The 14,936-nt window shown below is 51.9% G+C and overlaps 5 protein-coding genes across 5 annotated transcripts; 4 read left to right on the plus strand and 1 right to left on the minus strand.

Annotated features, from left to right (window-relative positions):
* Positions 1–1,193: 1,193 nt before the first annotated feature.
* Positions 1,194–2,334, plus strand: AAFC00_007048 (uncharacterized protein; the record flags this gene model as incomplete). Its single annotated transcript, XM_069347100.1, has 3 exons — positions 1,194–1,313; positions 1,375–2,156; positions 2,211–2,334. The coding sequence occupies 3 exons, from the start codon at positions 1,194–1,196 to the stop codon at positions 2,332–2,334; spliced, it is 1,026 nt and encodes a 341-aa protein (XP_069199971.1).
* Positions 2,335–2,923: 589 nt separating this feature from the next.
* Positions 2,924–5,761, plus strand: AAFC00_007049 (uncharacterized protein; the record flags this gene model as incomplete). Its single annotated transcript, XM_069347101.1, has 1 exon — positions 2,924–5,761. One exon carries the CDS (start codon positions 2,924–2,926, stop codon positions 5,759–5,761), a length of 2,838 nt encoding a protein of 945 aa, XP_069199972.1.
* Positions 5,762–5,943: 182 nt separating this feature from the next.
* On the minus strand, positions 5,944–7,534 carry AAFC00_007050 (uncharacterized protein; the record flags this gene model as incomplete). Its single annotated transcript, XM_069347102.1, has 3 exons — positions 5,944–7,069; positions 7,124–7,229; positions 7,285–7,534. 3 exons carry the CDS (start codon positions 7,532–7,534, stop codon positions 5,944–5,946), a joined length of 1,482 nt encoding a protein of 493 aa, XP_069199973.1.
* Positions 7,535–8,443: 909 nt separating this feature from the next.
* AAFC00_007051 (uncharacterized protein) lies at positions 8,444–9,837 on the plus strand (the record flags this gene model as incomplete). Its single annotated transcript, XM_069347103.1, has 4 exons — positions 8,444–8,473; positions 8,546–8,858; positions 8,914–9,077; positions 9,133–9,837. The coding sequence occupies 4 exons, from the start codon at positions 8,444–8,446 to the stop codon at positions 9,835–9,837; spliced, it is 1,212 nt and encodes a 403-aa protein (XP_069199974.1).
* A 1,826-nt stretch (positions 9,838–11,663) lies between these two features.
* AAFC00_007052 (uncharacterized protein) lies at positions 11,664–14,491 on the plus strand (the record flags this gene model as incomplete). The annotated part of the gene is made up of 2 exons (XM_069347104.1): positions 11,664–14,281; positions 14,344–14,491. 2 exons carry the CDS (start codon positions 11,664–11,666, stop codon positions 14,489–14,491), a joined length of 2,766 nt encoding a protein of 921 aa, XP_069199975.1.
* Positions 14,492–14,936: the final 445 nt, after the last annotated feature.

Here is a 14,936-nt window from a genome sequence, read left to right on the forward strand (position 1 = left end):
GATGGAAAGATACTGCAAGAGAAGTATGGATGTCGCGTGGTAAAAAGCGGATTGGGAAGTGATGAGGCGAGGTAGGTTAACACAACCAAGGTCCAGAGCATAGTCCACCTCGTGCGCCGACGAGGGTTAAGTTTGGGGAGACGTCGTGGTGTCGTAGTCTTGTTTCCATTGTGGATCGCCCAGAAACACTCGAACAATGATGTGATCGAGTCGTTCCCCTATGGGGTTAGGAAGAGTATGTTCAGCACCACAGTGTCCATGTCTCGGCATTAATTATGAGAGTATGGAGACCAATAGCGGCGGGCTAAAATTACGTGCTTTGAGGCTTCTCAGTCGACATGTCGTCCAACATCATACCTCTCAAGTATGTTTTTTCCTGCCCATGTACGCAATATCAGACTTGTTCTGCTCGGAGAAAAATCCTCTGTCTGAACCTGCGTATTCTTTCGTGCATGTAGCATGTTTCATTTATCTTTTTGCACAATAAAACCAACTACGACCTGACTCAGAGCAGATTCTTCTCTCATCGAAGAGGCCGGTACGTTGAACGGGTTGGAAAGCCCTGGATGGTACCTGCGTCCGACATCCGTAGCGAGATGCGCGATTGTCACGATGTGCCGCCTCATCAATCTCACCCACGCTGCGACGACGTGAAACGGTGAGAAAGAAAACTCGAATGCCGCGGCAACTTGTGTTCACCCAGAACCTCAACGATCTTGGCTCTGAATAATTTCAATTTCTGGCTGAAAAGCTGACACTTCGCACCGCGTCTATCTGCGATGGCTCGATTTGATCTCTGTTGAAACTTTGTATCTCCGGCTCGCTTCTGCACTCCATCTTCCCCAGATTTCGTCGAGAACTCGGAGTCTCTTCGAATTCGCCCTCCGGTCACCACTGTCACCCCGGCATGCGGCAAGGACACTGTTGACGTCACCGGCGAACTACCCGTGCTAAGGCCGCGTGCCGCTGTTCTGTGCGAGGAACGGTACAGTAAGGTGCACCTTCGGTCTGCTACAAAGGTGCCTTAGTAAAGTGTCTTACATCCTGTTATGCACATGTAGGGAGACAGAAGCCCACTTCTCAAATCAAACACTGAGCAAACAGGCTTTAGTCGTGACACGCTGAATCATGTTGTAAACAATCCAATTTACAGTAGTAACATTTCTGGTGTCGCCGATCACGCGTTCGCAAAGATGGCAGACTTGGACATGCTCTTGCACAAGGGTCCTGCCAATGGAGACTTAAATGGTGGGTTAGAACAATTGCGATATACTGTCCTTACGGATGGTATTGCGAGTAATAGCGATGGCATGGTAGGATAACACGTCTTTCGAGTTCGAAGATCCATGAGTATGTATGCGCTGATATTACCAGTCCGAGCTGCGCATATATGTATGGCTTATTCTCCTGAACGCGCCACCTCTGCGTACCGATGCCTATCTTGATCTGGTCCGTCAAGGGGCTTCTCCAGCATATACCAAGATACGCAACGACACTTTCCGTACATTGACCACCGATCCCTTATTCAGACGTCGTGTCACAGAGAATAGCTTAACACGCGTGCTCAATGCGATCGCCTGGAAGTTACACGATGCTAACGAAGCGCGCGTGAACGGATGGATGTCTCCTCCTACGTTGTCAGTCCCGAAAAGCCTGGATGGAACAGAAATGTCGCCCTCTACTGCTTCAACGACGGCGAGAGCTCGTGTTGGTTCCGTAACTGGCACGGAGGGTTCCGAGGCTGGTGATGCTTCATCGCAAATCGGCTACGTGCAAGGAATGAATGTTCTTGCCGCCCCGTTCTTGTATGCTGCTAGAAGTGAAGTCGAAGCCTTTGGTGCTTTCGATCGCTTCATCACCAATGAATGTCCTGGATATGTCAGAGGTTCAATGGATGGTGTCCACAAAGGCCTGTCGCTCGTCGACAAAATCCTGGAAATTGTCGATCCCAAATTATACGCATACCTGGCATCTAAGGGCATGGAGGCGAGGATCTATGCATTTGCCAGTGTTCTGACAATGTGTGCTTGCACTCCTCCACTCCCCGAGGTATTGCAGCTCTGGGACTTCTGCTTCGCTTACGGACCCCACCTAAACTTACTATGCATTGTCGCACAATTGGTCTTGATTCGCGACCAGCTATTGAGCAGCCCCAGGTAGGCTCATGTAAGCTGCACTATCTCAGAGGTTCAACTAATGACTTGGTACAGTCCAAACCAGATCCTGCGATCTTTTCCGTCATTACAGGCTGCGAAAATAAAGCCTATGGCCATCAGTTTCGTGAGGAAACTTCCTGAAAGTCTATACGAGCAAATCGTCAATCACGCGAAGTAGAAATGTCCATAACATACGATGCTAGATATCGTAAAAGATATTTCTATCCCTGGATATGAAGTTTTCGATGGACTGTCGCACAAACCCGAGAGGGAAGCGCCTACCTTTTCGATGGTCTGCATGGCTGCGCGGTCGGTCTGGATTGTATCCTCACTCGGACGCAGAGACAGGGCGAATTGCGAGAGGCTACATCGCATCTTACGAAGATCATTGAATGCTTTGATGGATTACGAATTACGTATACCCAAGGGACGGAAGGCTGCACGTTCTCGTGGGTGGGGAGGGGGCCACGTGCACTATAGCCCGGAATGCTCAAATACATGGAATGTATAATGTCATTTACATCCCGTTCTGGAAAAGTGTTCTGAGACAAGCGTAGAATACATTGTCAGCTCTGAATCAGATTACTGTTTCTCAGACTTGGGGCCGCCTTCGTTCGGCTCCTTGATGTAGGTTTCGGCATTGTCTTTCACATCAAATCTCAATACGCCCATCACACGGTCACCGACATGATGACTTTCTTTGTCTCAGGCAGCTTGACCTGCTGCACTCCTCGCGCAGTTCTCGACTTTGAGCCAGAACTAAAAACATGTATATCGACACTCAGCCGGCTTCACTACATGCCCAGGTGGCTGCCGCTACCACGATGGCCTCTGCGAGGAAACAACCGAGACTTCATCCGCGGCCACCTCTAGCACCACAAATATCTAAAGCTTCGTCTTCCTCGCTGCGAGGCATGGAACAAGCCATTCCTCCGTCTCCTCCATCATTTCAAGCTTTTGTCAAGAAGACTCCATCAGTCAACTCAGACAAGCCATTGCCATCAGTCCCTCGCGTAAGCAGCGCAACAGACACAGAATCTACACCAGGCACGTCTCGAACATCCAGCATATACAGTCGAAGTAGTGGCCAATGGGCAGGCGCTCCAATGTCGTGGGCGAGCCGTGACTTCGCAATGACAGACATGTTCTTGCAGCCGTCAATATACAGCCTGAGCACACCTGAGCTCGTCGTTGAGCAGTCTAACACAAAACTTGCTTCCACTGCGTTCTTACAGCCAAGAGCATACGAGCCGCTGTTGACTTCACCTTCACCAAGTATCAGTGCAAGCTCGAGTTTCGCTGGAGCAGCAATGACGGCACATGGCGACGTAGACGCTGCTGCTTTCACTGAAACCAGTCACGAAAGGCGTACTTCTGCATTACTGCCACCTTCGGGCATAGTGGCTCACATGACTCCACGTCATATCAAGACTGTATCATTAGACAAAGCGAGAGCAGCAGTTGTTCCCCATAAGGATCTGCTGACAGGTTCTGACGACACACAAGCTCCAGCTTATAAACAATCTCAGAAGACGTATTTTCGCACAAGCCGCTCGACGATGGGGCTCGTTGACCTGATCATGGGCGAGATGCGGTCACCTACATCACCTGCGCTGAGCGCAGACTTACACAAGAGCTGGCTCTGGCAAGATCACAGTGGTAACAGCTTGCTATCACCAGTCATCGCACAGCCGACCCCATGGACAGGCCCAAACACTGTGAAGTTCCAATTCCGTGAAAGTAAACTCTCAGATAAATTCTTCGGTGTGAACCCTATAGATCGAGCTGCGATGGCTCCGATCGTACGACAGCAGCAGTCGAATGCCCGACGAATCTCGCTCATAGACAGAGTTCAGATCGGCAAGGAAGACTCCTCCGTCGATGAGGAATCGGACGATGACGGTTGGGTCAATAGTAAAACAGACGATTCGGTAGCACAGATCGTGGTATATGATCAGAAAGATCGAGGCAGGCCCCGAACCCCTCGATTGATAGATATCATCGAGGTGAACCAGCCTCCAGTCCTGCAGTCTCCTCAGCTAGCCACGTCCACCAACGCAAGCTTGATTTCGGAAGCAGAGCGCTTAGCAAAGGAGCATCATGCTTTGCTTTTTTCACAAGATACGAATCTTGCTGGCGTCGAACACAGACGTCCGTCTAGCGGTCGAGACGTCAAATTAGCCCCTCGACCGCTGTTCTTCAACCCTCGCCAAATCTCGAAACAGCGTATGGAGCAATACAACCGCGCCAGATATAGCATACATGGCCATGATTCTTTAGCACCTACGCGAAACAGCCTCGGGCCGCAGAACAATGCAAGCAGCAACCGCTGGCACAACCCCTCCCCGATTGCTAACTTCCCCTTGAAGCTGTCCTTGACACCTGAATCGACAAGATCGCAAAGTTCGACCGAGAGCAGCCCTGCCACGCCATCCCACATAATACCTAAGGACTATCTTGCGAGCTCAGCAGCAGCGCCTCCTCCATCAACGAGGAAGAACCACAGCAGGTTCTTGAGCGCCTTGCGCTCACCAACGACTTCCTCGTCACGCCAATCCGAGAAAGCCAAACCACAAAGTCACACAGTCACTTCTGATCCGCATACCATCCCAACCAGGAATGCAGGACAACCCATGGGCACCAGTAAAGGTGCGAAGCACTCTCCCAAGACCCCGTTTACACCACCCGTGGGCGCCATGGTAGTAGCTACACGTGCGGAAGCTGAAGCTGCGTTCAGCTCGCCCATTACCCTGGAGAGAGGCGCGGTTCTGAAGTCTGCAGTGAAGAGACGGTCTTCTGGCCGCGGTTGGCCCCTGTGGACGTCATTGAGTGGCTCTGCATCAGGCTCTCATACGGCTACAGTAGCACGTCCCGTAGAGAAAGAAAGTCCAAAGGAAGCAAAATCATTCCTTGGTCATCGGCACAAACCCTCTGGTGCAGGTGGTAGAAACGACGGTGCTACAACTATGAGCTCACTTAGTCATGTACGAGCAGGAAAGGTATTCAACGTGTTCCACAGAAGAGCAGGAAGCGATGATGAACCACCAGCCATAGTCGTCACAGCAAGTGACAACAACAATCCAATCATCCCCGAGGCATCATTTCACGGACCAAATCCCGTATCACCGAGACCATCTAGTGTACATTCGACCGACTCCCTACCACCTCCTCAGTTTTCGTCTTCATCCTCATCAAGAACAACGACCGGAACAGCAGCAGCAGCGAAAATAAAAATAGATTCCCGCTTCAAGTCTATATCCCGTCCCATTAACCTGTTGGACCCGACAAACCTACCTCCTACAGATCCCGCCTCCAAACCCAAACATGACAAAATGTTGCACCGTCCGAGTCTCTTCTCGCACGTCAGAAGCCTCAGTGCCATTGGCGATAGCGGTGGTGGTGGTAGTGGTGGAGGTGGTGGTGGCAACAAGAGTGCAAGATTGGGTTTGAGCGTAAGGCGGCAGAGTAAAGCCGACAAGAGGCGGGAGGAACTCAAGAGGAGTATTAGACTTGTGCCTGGGAGTGTTGTTGAGCAAGGCAGTGTTGACTCTTCCAATGTTGGGGTTGCTAAGGGTAGGAGTGGCGGGGCACATGGGTGGTTGTGAAGGAACGAGGCACTGCATGTTGGTAAGGATAGTTTGTGGTCGGCCCTGGCTGAATTGCTGAGAGGATGGATGGGTCATGTATGAATTTGTCTTTATGTGTGGATTTCCATAATATCCTTTGCTCATAAGAGTGTCATGCTCGTGTGTCACGATGGTTCTTACATCGTGCAACTATATGTATATCATGAGGTATCCTTCATCAGCCCACAACCTGAGCATGTCCACCATTTATGCTCCATGAATGTCGCACATTCTCGGCAGTACCATCCGAGCTCCTCCTTGGACTGTGGCGTTTTCTGCGTTTGTGCTACGGGTTTCATCCGCACGGCAGGAGGTGCGGTCTTCTTGCTCAGGTAGATTGGTCTTTCTACTGTGCAAGCATCGCAGGCCAGGAATTGTAAAGGGTTTATGCATGTGCAAATTTCACATGTCCACGTATCCGTTGTGCCCGCTGATTGTGGCGTAGAATCCTGTTCGTCGGTGAGATCGATCAAGTCTGGCTGTGCATCTGCAGGAGATGACTTCTCTTGTAGCACATCGGGGTTCCGGAATCGAAGGACGTTGCTTGTATCGATGCGAGATTTCGATCTCTTCGCGGCTGGGAGGTCGGGTCTGTGTATTAACCGCGAGCTCATTCGTTTGCTGTTATCAGGCTGGTGTTGGGAGGGATGAGTGTCGATGGGAGACGCTTGTCCAGACTTTATGCTTTCCTGTAATGCCCACTTCATCTGCTCTTCTTCGGTCATGGTACTGTCGGGTCTCGAGTCCACTTCTGAGTATAGACCTCGGTCTGGATGCCAGGAAAGACCACCCTCTGATGGAGGCGAGGTGAACGTGCCTATGGTCTTTTTCATCTCGTCTTCCTCCATCAGCTCCAACAAAGCCTCAGCAATAGCTCTGTCGTTCGCGTCGTCCTCTTCAGCTTTCGTCTTGAAAGTTTGATGCGAAGCATGATCAGCGATTCTGCCTGCATCGGCCGTGCCAGATGCACAACCTCTGTCGATAGTGTTTCGTCGTTGCGCTGCTTCGGCAATGACTTGACGCGTGTCTGATCCACGGTGTAGTGGGGCTCCACCAACTCGTTGGCCGGAGCTCTTCTGCAGTACTCGACGCTTCTCTGCGTTTGCGCGGGCCAGGCGACGAAGCTCACTATGTGGTGGAACACGTCCTCCACCCAGTCTACTCCCTTTAGATAGAAACCCTTCTCCGGTATAACCTCTCGTTAACAATGTTTCATGCTCGTTGCGGAGCTCATCCCATAAAGCATGAAAGTTCGCATCATGCGCACCCCAGACGATGTGTGATAGTCTGGATTATGTTAGTACAATGTGTAGAAGCTTTCATCACAGTGATTGATCGCACTCGTGCAACATGGTGTCTAATGTCTGCTCGAAAGGTAAGAACGTCCCTAGTGCATGATTGTACCTCAGACGCACACATATCTTGTAGCCGCGATTTATATTCAACCCTAATATGTTTGGTCAGTATCACATCCCAAGAGAGACCGTCGAGGAATGACAAACCGAGCAAGTTCGCGTTCTCTGGCAGAAATTCAGTAAGCACGCTGACTTGCCAACCCCTTTTCCTCATGATGGGTTTGACCATAGAGGCTATCTTGCGAAGGCGATCAAGACCTTCTTCATGGCTAGGCACACCGCGCAAATGTTCGTAAGAGTGAAACAGAGCGTCCGTCTCTTGGAGAGAAGAGGCGTACGTCTTGCTGTGTGTCGATGGCCCTGTAGCCCACTGGCTTGTGTGGCGAGAAGGGTGCATCATGAACAGCCTTTGAGATCACTGCTCCAGTGCGTATTATGTCTTCGGGCGTGGTTCAGATATGAAAGTCATCAAGTTACTGGGTCTAAGCAGACTCTGAGAAATTGCCACGATCATTACATCAGAACGATTCGCTAGTCTGATCGATACTGTTTCGTCGGTTGGGCCGTCACTTGCTTGGGCCAAAAGGACACACGCTGGTTGAGATTGGTGTTGCTCTTCTAGTTTGTGGTGGGTGGCAAGAGCAGGGTTGCCTAAGCAGCCTTGGTTTACACGTGGACTCGAGAGGGATTACAATAAGCACTCTTGGTTGCACAATCCATTATCAAGTCTCGCACAGAATTTGCCTGTCACCTGTACACTCAGGGAGATGATGGATGAAATAGAAGTCTAGACATAGTTATGGTACATGTCTTGGGCGCCGCGTCAACGAATAGCGTCGTCAGCAAGTCTTTGAATGTGGCAACACGAAAGTAGCGTCAGTTTACGCGTCTACAGATTGAGTTGGACTTGGCATAGTGAGAGACGCACGGCTGGAAAGCTCACTAAATATTCTATAAGCAACTCTATTGACATCTGATATCGTGGTACAGATGCTGTTGCTCATTAACCTAATAGAGCGATATTGCAGAGCCGTGCCAGTGTCGGTAGATGTTGCCGTGAACAGTGTAAATTCTAGGCGCTGACCTCACCGTAAGGTGTGAAACGCGGCAGGCGTTTCCCCGCATAAGGAAACTTGCCTCTGTAAGCTGCAAGGCAACTGCCTCGGAGCCGAGCTTGCGTGCCCACCTTATCTTGAGATACTGTCCAATATTTCGCCGCTATATAGGTAGATAAGACGTCACAACATATCGGACTCGGTTTGTCCAGACCATTCTTACTGCGAGACCTTACAACACAACCCCAACCATGACAGACGCACAACATTTCTTCGATGTGGTGAGCCATGCACATTCTTCGGGTCCTTCAGGATCATCTCTACAAGTTGGGGAGACTAACAACGATGAGTAGGCGCGACAACAATACAACGAGCTTGCAGATGGAATAGAGCGCCACTTCGAACATGTTGCGACACAGCTGAAGGACTGGATACCCCAACAGACCAAACAAACTCCTCCGCCTCCTCCTCCTCCTCCTCGCAGACTTTTACCGGCATCATATTGGCAGAGCGTGCAGCGATGGGTGTCGCGCAACACCGCTATGAGCGCTGGAATCGCCGCCTTTGTTGGTACTGGAGCTGTCTTACTATTCATTCAACGACAGGCGCATTACAAAAAACGAAGAGCCCGAAGATCAAGTGGTGGGGCTCGGACAGAAGTTGTTGGTAAGCTGAGGCATCCGACTTTCCACGCATTATGCGCCATGCTGATTAAATATAGTCATTTCTGGCTCTCCAAGTTCTCCTCTTACCTTGGCACTGGCACTTGACCTTGAGCGACGAGGCTTCATCGTCTACTTTGTCACAAGCTCTGCTGAAGATGAACAACACATCAGGGGCCAGTCGCGAGTCGATCTACTGCCGCTGAACCTTGACCTCGTACATGTGTGTGAGCTGTGATATTTTACCTTACGAGATCCTTGCTGACAATATTCATCAGCCATCCACAGCTCAGGAACAGGTCAGCCGATTCCGCAACTTTCTCTCAAGGCATCATCATGCCTTCCACGGAGCCCCGGCACACGCCTTGTCACTAGCCGGCATAATCATCGTTCCTGAAACGACAGCTACTGCCGAGCCCATATATGCAACGAGTCCAGAGGCTTGGTCAACAGCACTGAATGCCAAGATCCTCAGCACCATCATGACGACGCAGTCGCTGTTGCCTCTGGCCACAGAGTTCAAGAGCAGAATCTTGTTCCTGACTCCGAGTATCGTGCCTTCCTTGCGTCTACCTTACCATTCGGTTCAATCCACTGTGAGCGGCGCTCTAGATGGCTTCACAGCCACACTCGCCGCAGAGTTGGCGAGCGCGAACATTCCCGTCTGCAATTTCAGACTTGGCAACATCGGAACCCCTGGTGGTAAACATCGCAAAGACGATAATCGTCTGATCAGAGGATCTTCCATGCGCAAGGTGCATGACTCGGTGTTCGACGCATTGCATGCCAAACGGCCTTCGAGGACCTGGTATGTTGGTAGAGGAAGTATGGTATACGATTTGATAGGTGCATGGATGCCCAGCGCTCTGGTGAACAGAATGATGGGCGTCAACACCATGATCGCGCCGGTGGCGGATGATGTGTCTACACAGGACTCCGAGGAGGACCATGGCACAAGATCGATTGAGTGGGAAAAGGTGTGAAAAGGGTGGTCTTGAAACACTCAGACATGTGGCTCCGCTAAAGCTGGGCGCTGTATGATATTGATGAATGATGACCCGCCAACTGGCTTAGCGAGAACTCGGCTCCTGAATTGTCCTTATGATTTTCCACCCCGGCGTCTTCGAACCATCTCCCTAGCCATGTCCTAGCAATAACAATAGATACCATGTAGCGATGACGAATGTCATGTAGTCGCTAATTGGCAATCCAAACAAAACGGTGCTGCACCGAATTGATGGTTCACAAACGGCAAATTGGACTCTTTGCTCAAACTCCGAAGCATGGCGTCTCAAGATTTACACTACTTTATACAGCACACCCTTGCGACGCAGCAGGCCGAAGCGAGATCCCTGTGTTCCATAACAAAAGTATCTCCTGTATGCACGCTTTGAGAAATCACAACTGGTGAGATCTACACTGCAATGCCTACATGCTAGTCAGACTCTCGACCGAGTGCGGCTGTCCACGACTAATGGAGGTCCCACCGTCCGGTCTTCCGCACACGCGGTTCCTCCACAAGCCCCAGCATCGAAGGAACTGTGGGATGGAAGATGTCGTGCCTACATGTACCTAGATTAGCCGATCCATGCTCGAGACAGGAATCGAAGGAAGGGTCGCGCGCACGGCTCTGCCTCGCTCCCTTGGCCCCGACCCTTGTTTGGCGCTAATGTCGAGTGGATACGATGCATAGATCAATCAATCCATTATGGAGATCAACACTTGATGTCTTTGGTCGAAACGCAGAGTCAGTCCGGTTAGACTTGAAGGAAGATGGTCTCGACCAAGATGCGCCTAGTCGTCTAAACGGAGTCTGGGAGGCGATGGTCGTCATTCACGGGGGGCGTAGTTGATCGAGATCTCGCGTGCTTTTCTCTTTTTCTTTGCTCCTCTTGTGAGGCTTTCTACTGTAGCACAGTAGCACCGCGCGCCGCAACGTATTCGGGCTTTAAAGTGGGCCGCGGCGAAAGAGAGAAAAGCGCCTCCCCCCTTGGTCCCTTGTCCACCCACTGTTTTGAGAGGGTTCGGCAAAACGTTCTTACTGTTCTAATTATAATCCGTACCCGCTGCTAAGTCTCCGATGTACTTGTGCCTTGGAGGGGTACGCCAAACCGTATTGTCACCATAGCGGCAGGACAGATCCATGGGTTTGGTGGCAGCACACTTTCGGCCAGTGAAACCACTCAGAGCAGAGGACAAGCTGCCACGGTAGGGTTACTTGGTCTCGTTATATGCCCGTGATTATTGCATTTTGCCATCTCCCTGCTGCTGTCACCTCAATATACGCAGGGCGACACTGTGGTCTTGTGCACCACCCCCCGATTTTCCAGAAGGCGCCACTAGCACCCACTGGCACCCATTGGCACAATTGAGCTGGTCCAATCACCACCGATAGCTTGTCTTTTGCTGAGATCAGAGTAATAACATTTTCGCCCATTTGCACACTTGCCCAATCCACCCAAACCAACGACGCTCCTACCCATCGGCGCGCATTTCTCTCTCTCTCGACGGGCACTTTAGACACGCAGCTCTGACCTTTGGCTTCACTCTGTGTACCTCGACCGTGTGTTCTGTGTTTGCCACGACCAACACATCACCCACCACTCTCTCTCCTGCATTCACAGATTGTCTCTGCCGACGGGGTCACATAGGGACACTGCGCCTTATTGAATATAGGACGGGGGGCGTGATCATCGCGCCTAATATCTGTCTAGCGCCTATAGAGACGATTATAAACAGTGGGGATAGACGCTCCGCCTCACCGCCATATCATCTGCAATAATATATCGGACAGGCAAGTTCCGGCGTCATGGCGCCGCGACCACAGGATCTCGACTTAAGCAAAGCCAATGCTACCCTGAGCAGTGAGAATGTTCCTACAGGAGGGAATGGTGGCCGTCTCACACCGCGACGGCCAAACTTCTACATGGATCTCCCATCACCCAGGGTCGGCGAAGTGCCGCCTGCACTGTCTCCTCTCGATGCCTTTGCCCTGCACTCTCGCGCCCTCGCCAGGAAATTGGAAGAGAGTGCGAAAGCCGGACGGCGGATGAGCAGGCTGCCCCACCATGAGATCCAAACCGAACTGGCAAAGAGACCTGGCTACTTCAGGAGCATCTCGAGCGAGACGGCATCGCTCTCTTCGGATTATGGCAACGACGCCAACGATGACCACGACGACGACCACGATCAACGCGTCTTTGTCGAGACATCGCCCAACGAGGACAGGCCGGTGTCACAGTACCCCTACCTCGGCCACGTCAACGACAGATTCTCTCAATCGCCCTCAGGTGCTCCGAAACCTGCGCCGCCGCCCATTCACACGACCGACCACCCGGGCTACTTTGGCATTCAAGTCCCTCGTTCATCTTCCCCTGAGCCCTTTGACTCGCAGCCCAGCAACAACAAGAACAACACCGTCACTTCACCAGCGGTGCCCAGCCTCACAAGCAGCATCGATTCCATCGGATCATCACATCCCAGAACCCTGACCAACGAGTCGCTTCACTCAAGAGCCTTTCAGGGAGGTTTGGCCCCTCCAAAGTCGCCGTTACATCCTCGATCACCTCGCAGCATCGCGAGCATACGCTCCGTGATAGACAGCGCCGAAGAAGATAATGGAAACCCCTCGGGATTCGAAAGAGTCAGGAAGTCTTCCAAAGCCGGCGCTTTCGCTGGAACATCACCATACTCCCCACTCAGTCCTGATTTTGTACCAATCGCACGCTCACCCTCGGCACTGTCCGAGGTGTCTGTCAATGAGCCGCTGCCTCGTCCCTCGTTCAACTTTTCGAGGCCGAGGAGCAACTCCAACACCAAGTTGAACGTTGACAGGAGACCCAACTTCGACTCAAGACCTTCCTTCGAGATACGACCTATGAACCGTAAGACCTCAAATGGCTCATCTTTGCGAGAAGCCATGTCGGTGGATCAGACTGGTGACAACGACAACCACTCGATCAGAGCTCTGTCACGTCAACAGTCGGCCTCGACCGAAAGTCTCAGCAGAGTTGACACACGATCGACCCGAGGGGCTCCGTCTAGACAGAACTCTAGCGCTGCTATCGATAACCAATCATTGAGAGCACCTTCGCGTCAGAATTCGGCCAATGACTTCCAGAACGGAAGAGGACCTTCACCTATGCGAAGCCCAATCAGACAGGGGTCCGCCTCGGATACCAGATCCATCAGGGGCCCGTCTCGACAGGCGTCATCTGACAACATGCTCACAAAGACGGACACGCATTCAAGTAGAGGGATCCGTTCGAGACAGAACTCTGGATCTGCCGCCGAGACGTATTCTGCTAGAGCTCTTTCTCGACAAAACTCGGCGCAAGCTTTGACCGAGGTGGGCTCCATCTCGGAGGCAGACATCTTCAGCGGTGACGAGTCCTTGTATGGCGAGCATGGAGATCCTGATGACCCTCGACACCACAATGACCCTCGTGATATGCGTGGTCGCCGAGATCCAGGCATTGCCGGTGCTCCGTCCTACATATACTCAAAATACTCGCTGCCTAGAGGACGGACGGTCGAGGAGCTTAACCCTGAGCATCAACGGAATTCATGGGCAGATCACCAGTTCAAATGGGAGGAAGCTGGACATGCGCCGGTGGAGACAAAGTCTACAGCAAAAGACCCAATCAAGCTCAGCCCTATGACAGATGCTCCACCGCCATCTCTACCGACCACGCCCACTCGTAACCAATTTCCCGCCAGCTCCATCAATCGGAGCCGTTCAGCTGAGCCGTCAGGTCCGGCAGGGCCTCGGACGGGTCACAAATCAGTGCCCTCGTCACCATCTGCCATCTCTTCTAGTACTGATCAAACCGTACGCGGCAGATCACACGTGCGCAACAGCCCGTCACAGGACATTGCGGGGCTCTCGCCTGAAGAGCACCTCGAGAGGGGTATTCAAGCTCACAATGCAGGATCGCTCAGCAAGTCGACGTACCATCTTCGTCTTGCTGCCCGGGCTGGCATGCCAACTGCAATGCTGTTGTATGCACTCGCATGCAGACATGGCTGGGGCATGCGGCCCAACCAAGCGGAGGGAGTCCAATGGCTCAAGCGGGCAGTGGACTCGTCAAGCCTCGAATTCATGGCTGACAAGGATCCGCTGAGCGTGTCGGCTCCGGGTGAAAAGTCGGCACCAATGACGCCGGAGCAGAAGACACGTAAGGCACAATTTGCACTTGCCATCTATGAGCTTGGCATGTCGTATATGAACGGATGGGGTATCCCCAGGGACAAGGCACTGGCACTACGCTGCTTCGAGATTGCAGGCAGTTGGGGTGACAACGACGCTCTGGCGGAAGCTGGATACTGCTACACGCAAGGCGTTGGATGCAGAAAGGACCTCAAGAAGGCTGCCAGATTCTACAGACGTGCGGCCGAGGGTGGCATGAGCATGGCTGGCAACAGTTGGTAAGTCAGAGAGGAGACGACGGCATTGTATCTGTACAGTGGGCTGACGTTTTCATGTATAGGATCTACAAACCAAAGTACATGGATGATCCAGTGCCGGACAAGCCAGCTCCAGCGCCAGCCGTACCTGGCGACAAGCCGGTCAGGCCTCCGAGCAGAGCTCGGGGCAAGTCTTTTTTTTCTAGGAAAAAGCCTCCAATCGTCGCATAAGCGCTGCCAGATAGACGCCCGGTCGACATTTCATTGCTTTTGTTTTCGCTCGTCGGAAGTTACCTTCGTTGGCTATTTCTTGTCCTGATCTTCAATCGTTCTTGCACATACTTTTCATCTTCTTCGTCTCTGTGTTTCTTTACAAGGGAGAAACATACAAATCAGCTTCATTACTTTGCTCTGCCATGGTGTAATCATAGGCAAGCATGGCGTTTCAAGGGGGGCGGTTCTTTGTCAGGGACGAGGCATCTTACACATCACGGGGGAAAGGGGGGATCTTTTACTATACCATACAATTACAAAAAGTCCGGCTAAAGAGAAGCCGGCCGGCCAAGGCAGGGGTAGACAGATGGTAGTTCGTTTGTATTTCTTTACAGGCAATTGGCGGGCACAAGCAGGAGTCTTGAGGGAGGAGATGGAGGGGGAAATGGAATCAAAGGAGCAG

The sequence above is a fragment of the Neodothiora populina genome (genome assembly GCF_041146345.1).
Source record: "Neodothiora populina strain CPC 39397 chromosome Unknown canker_contig_8, whole genome shotgun sequence".
NCBI lineage: Eukaryota > Fungi > Ascomycota > Dothideomycetes > Dothideales > Dothioraceae > Neodothiora > Neodothiora populina.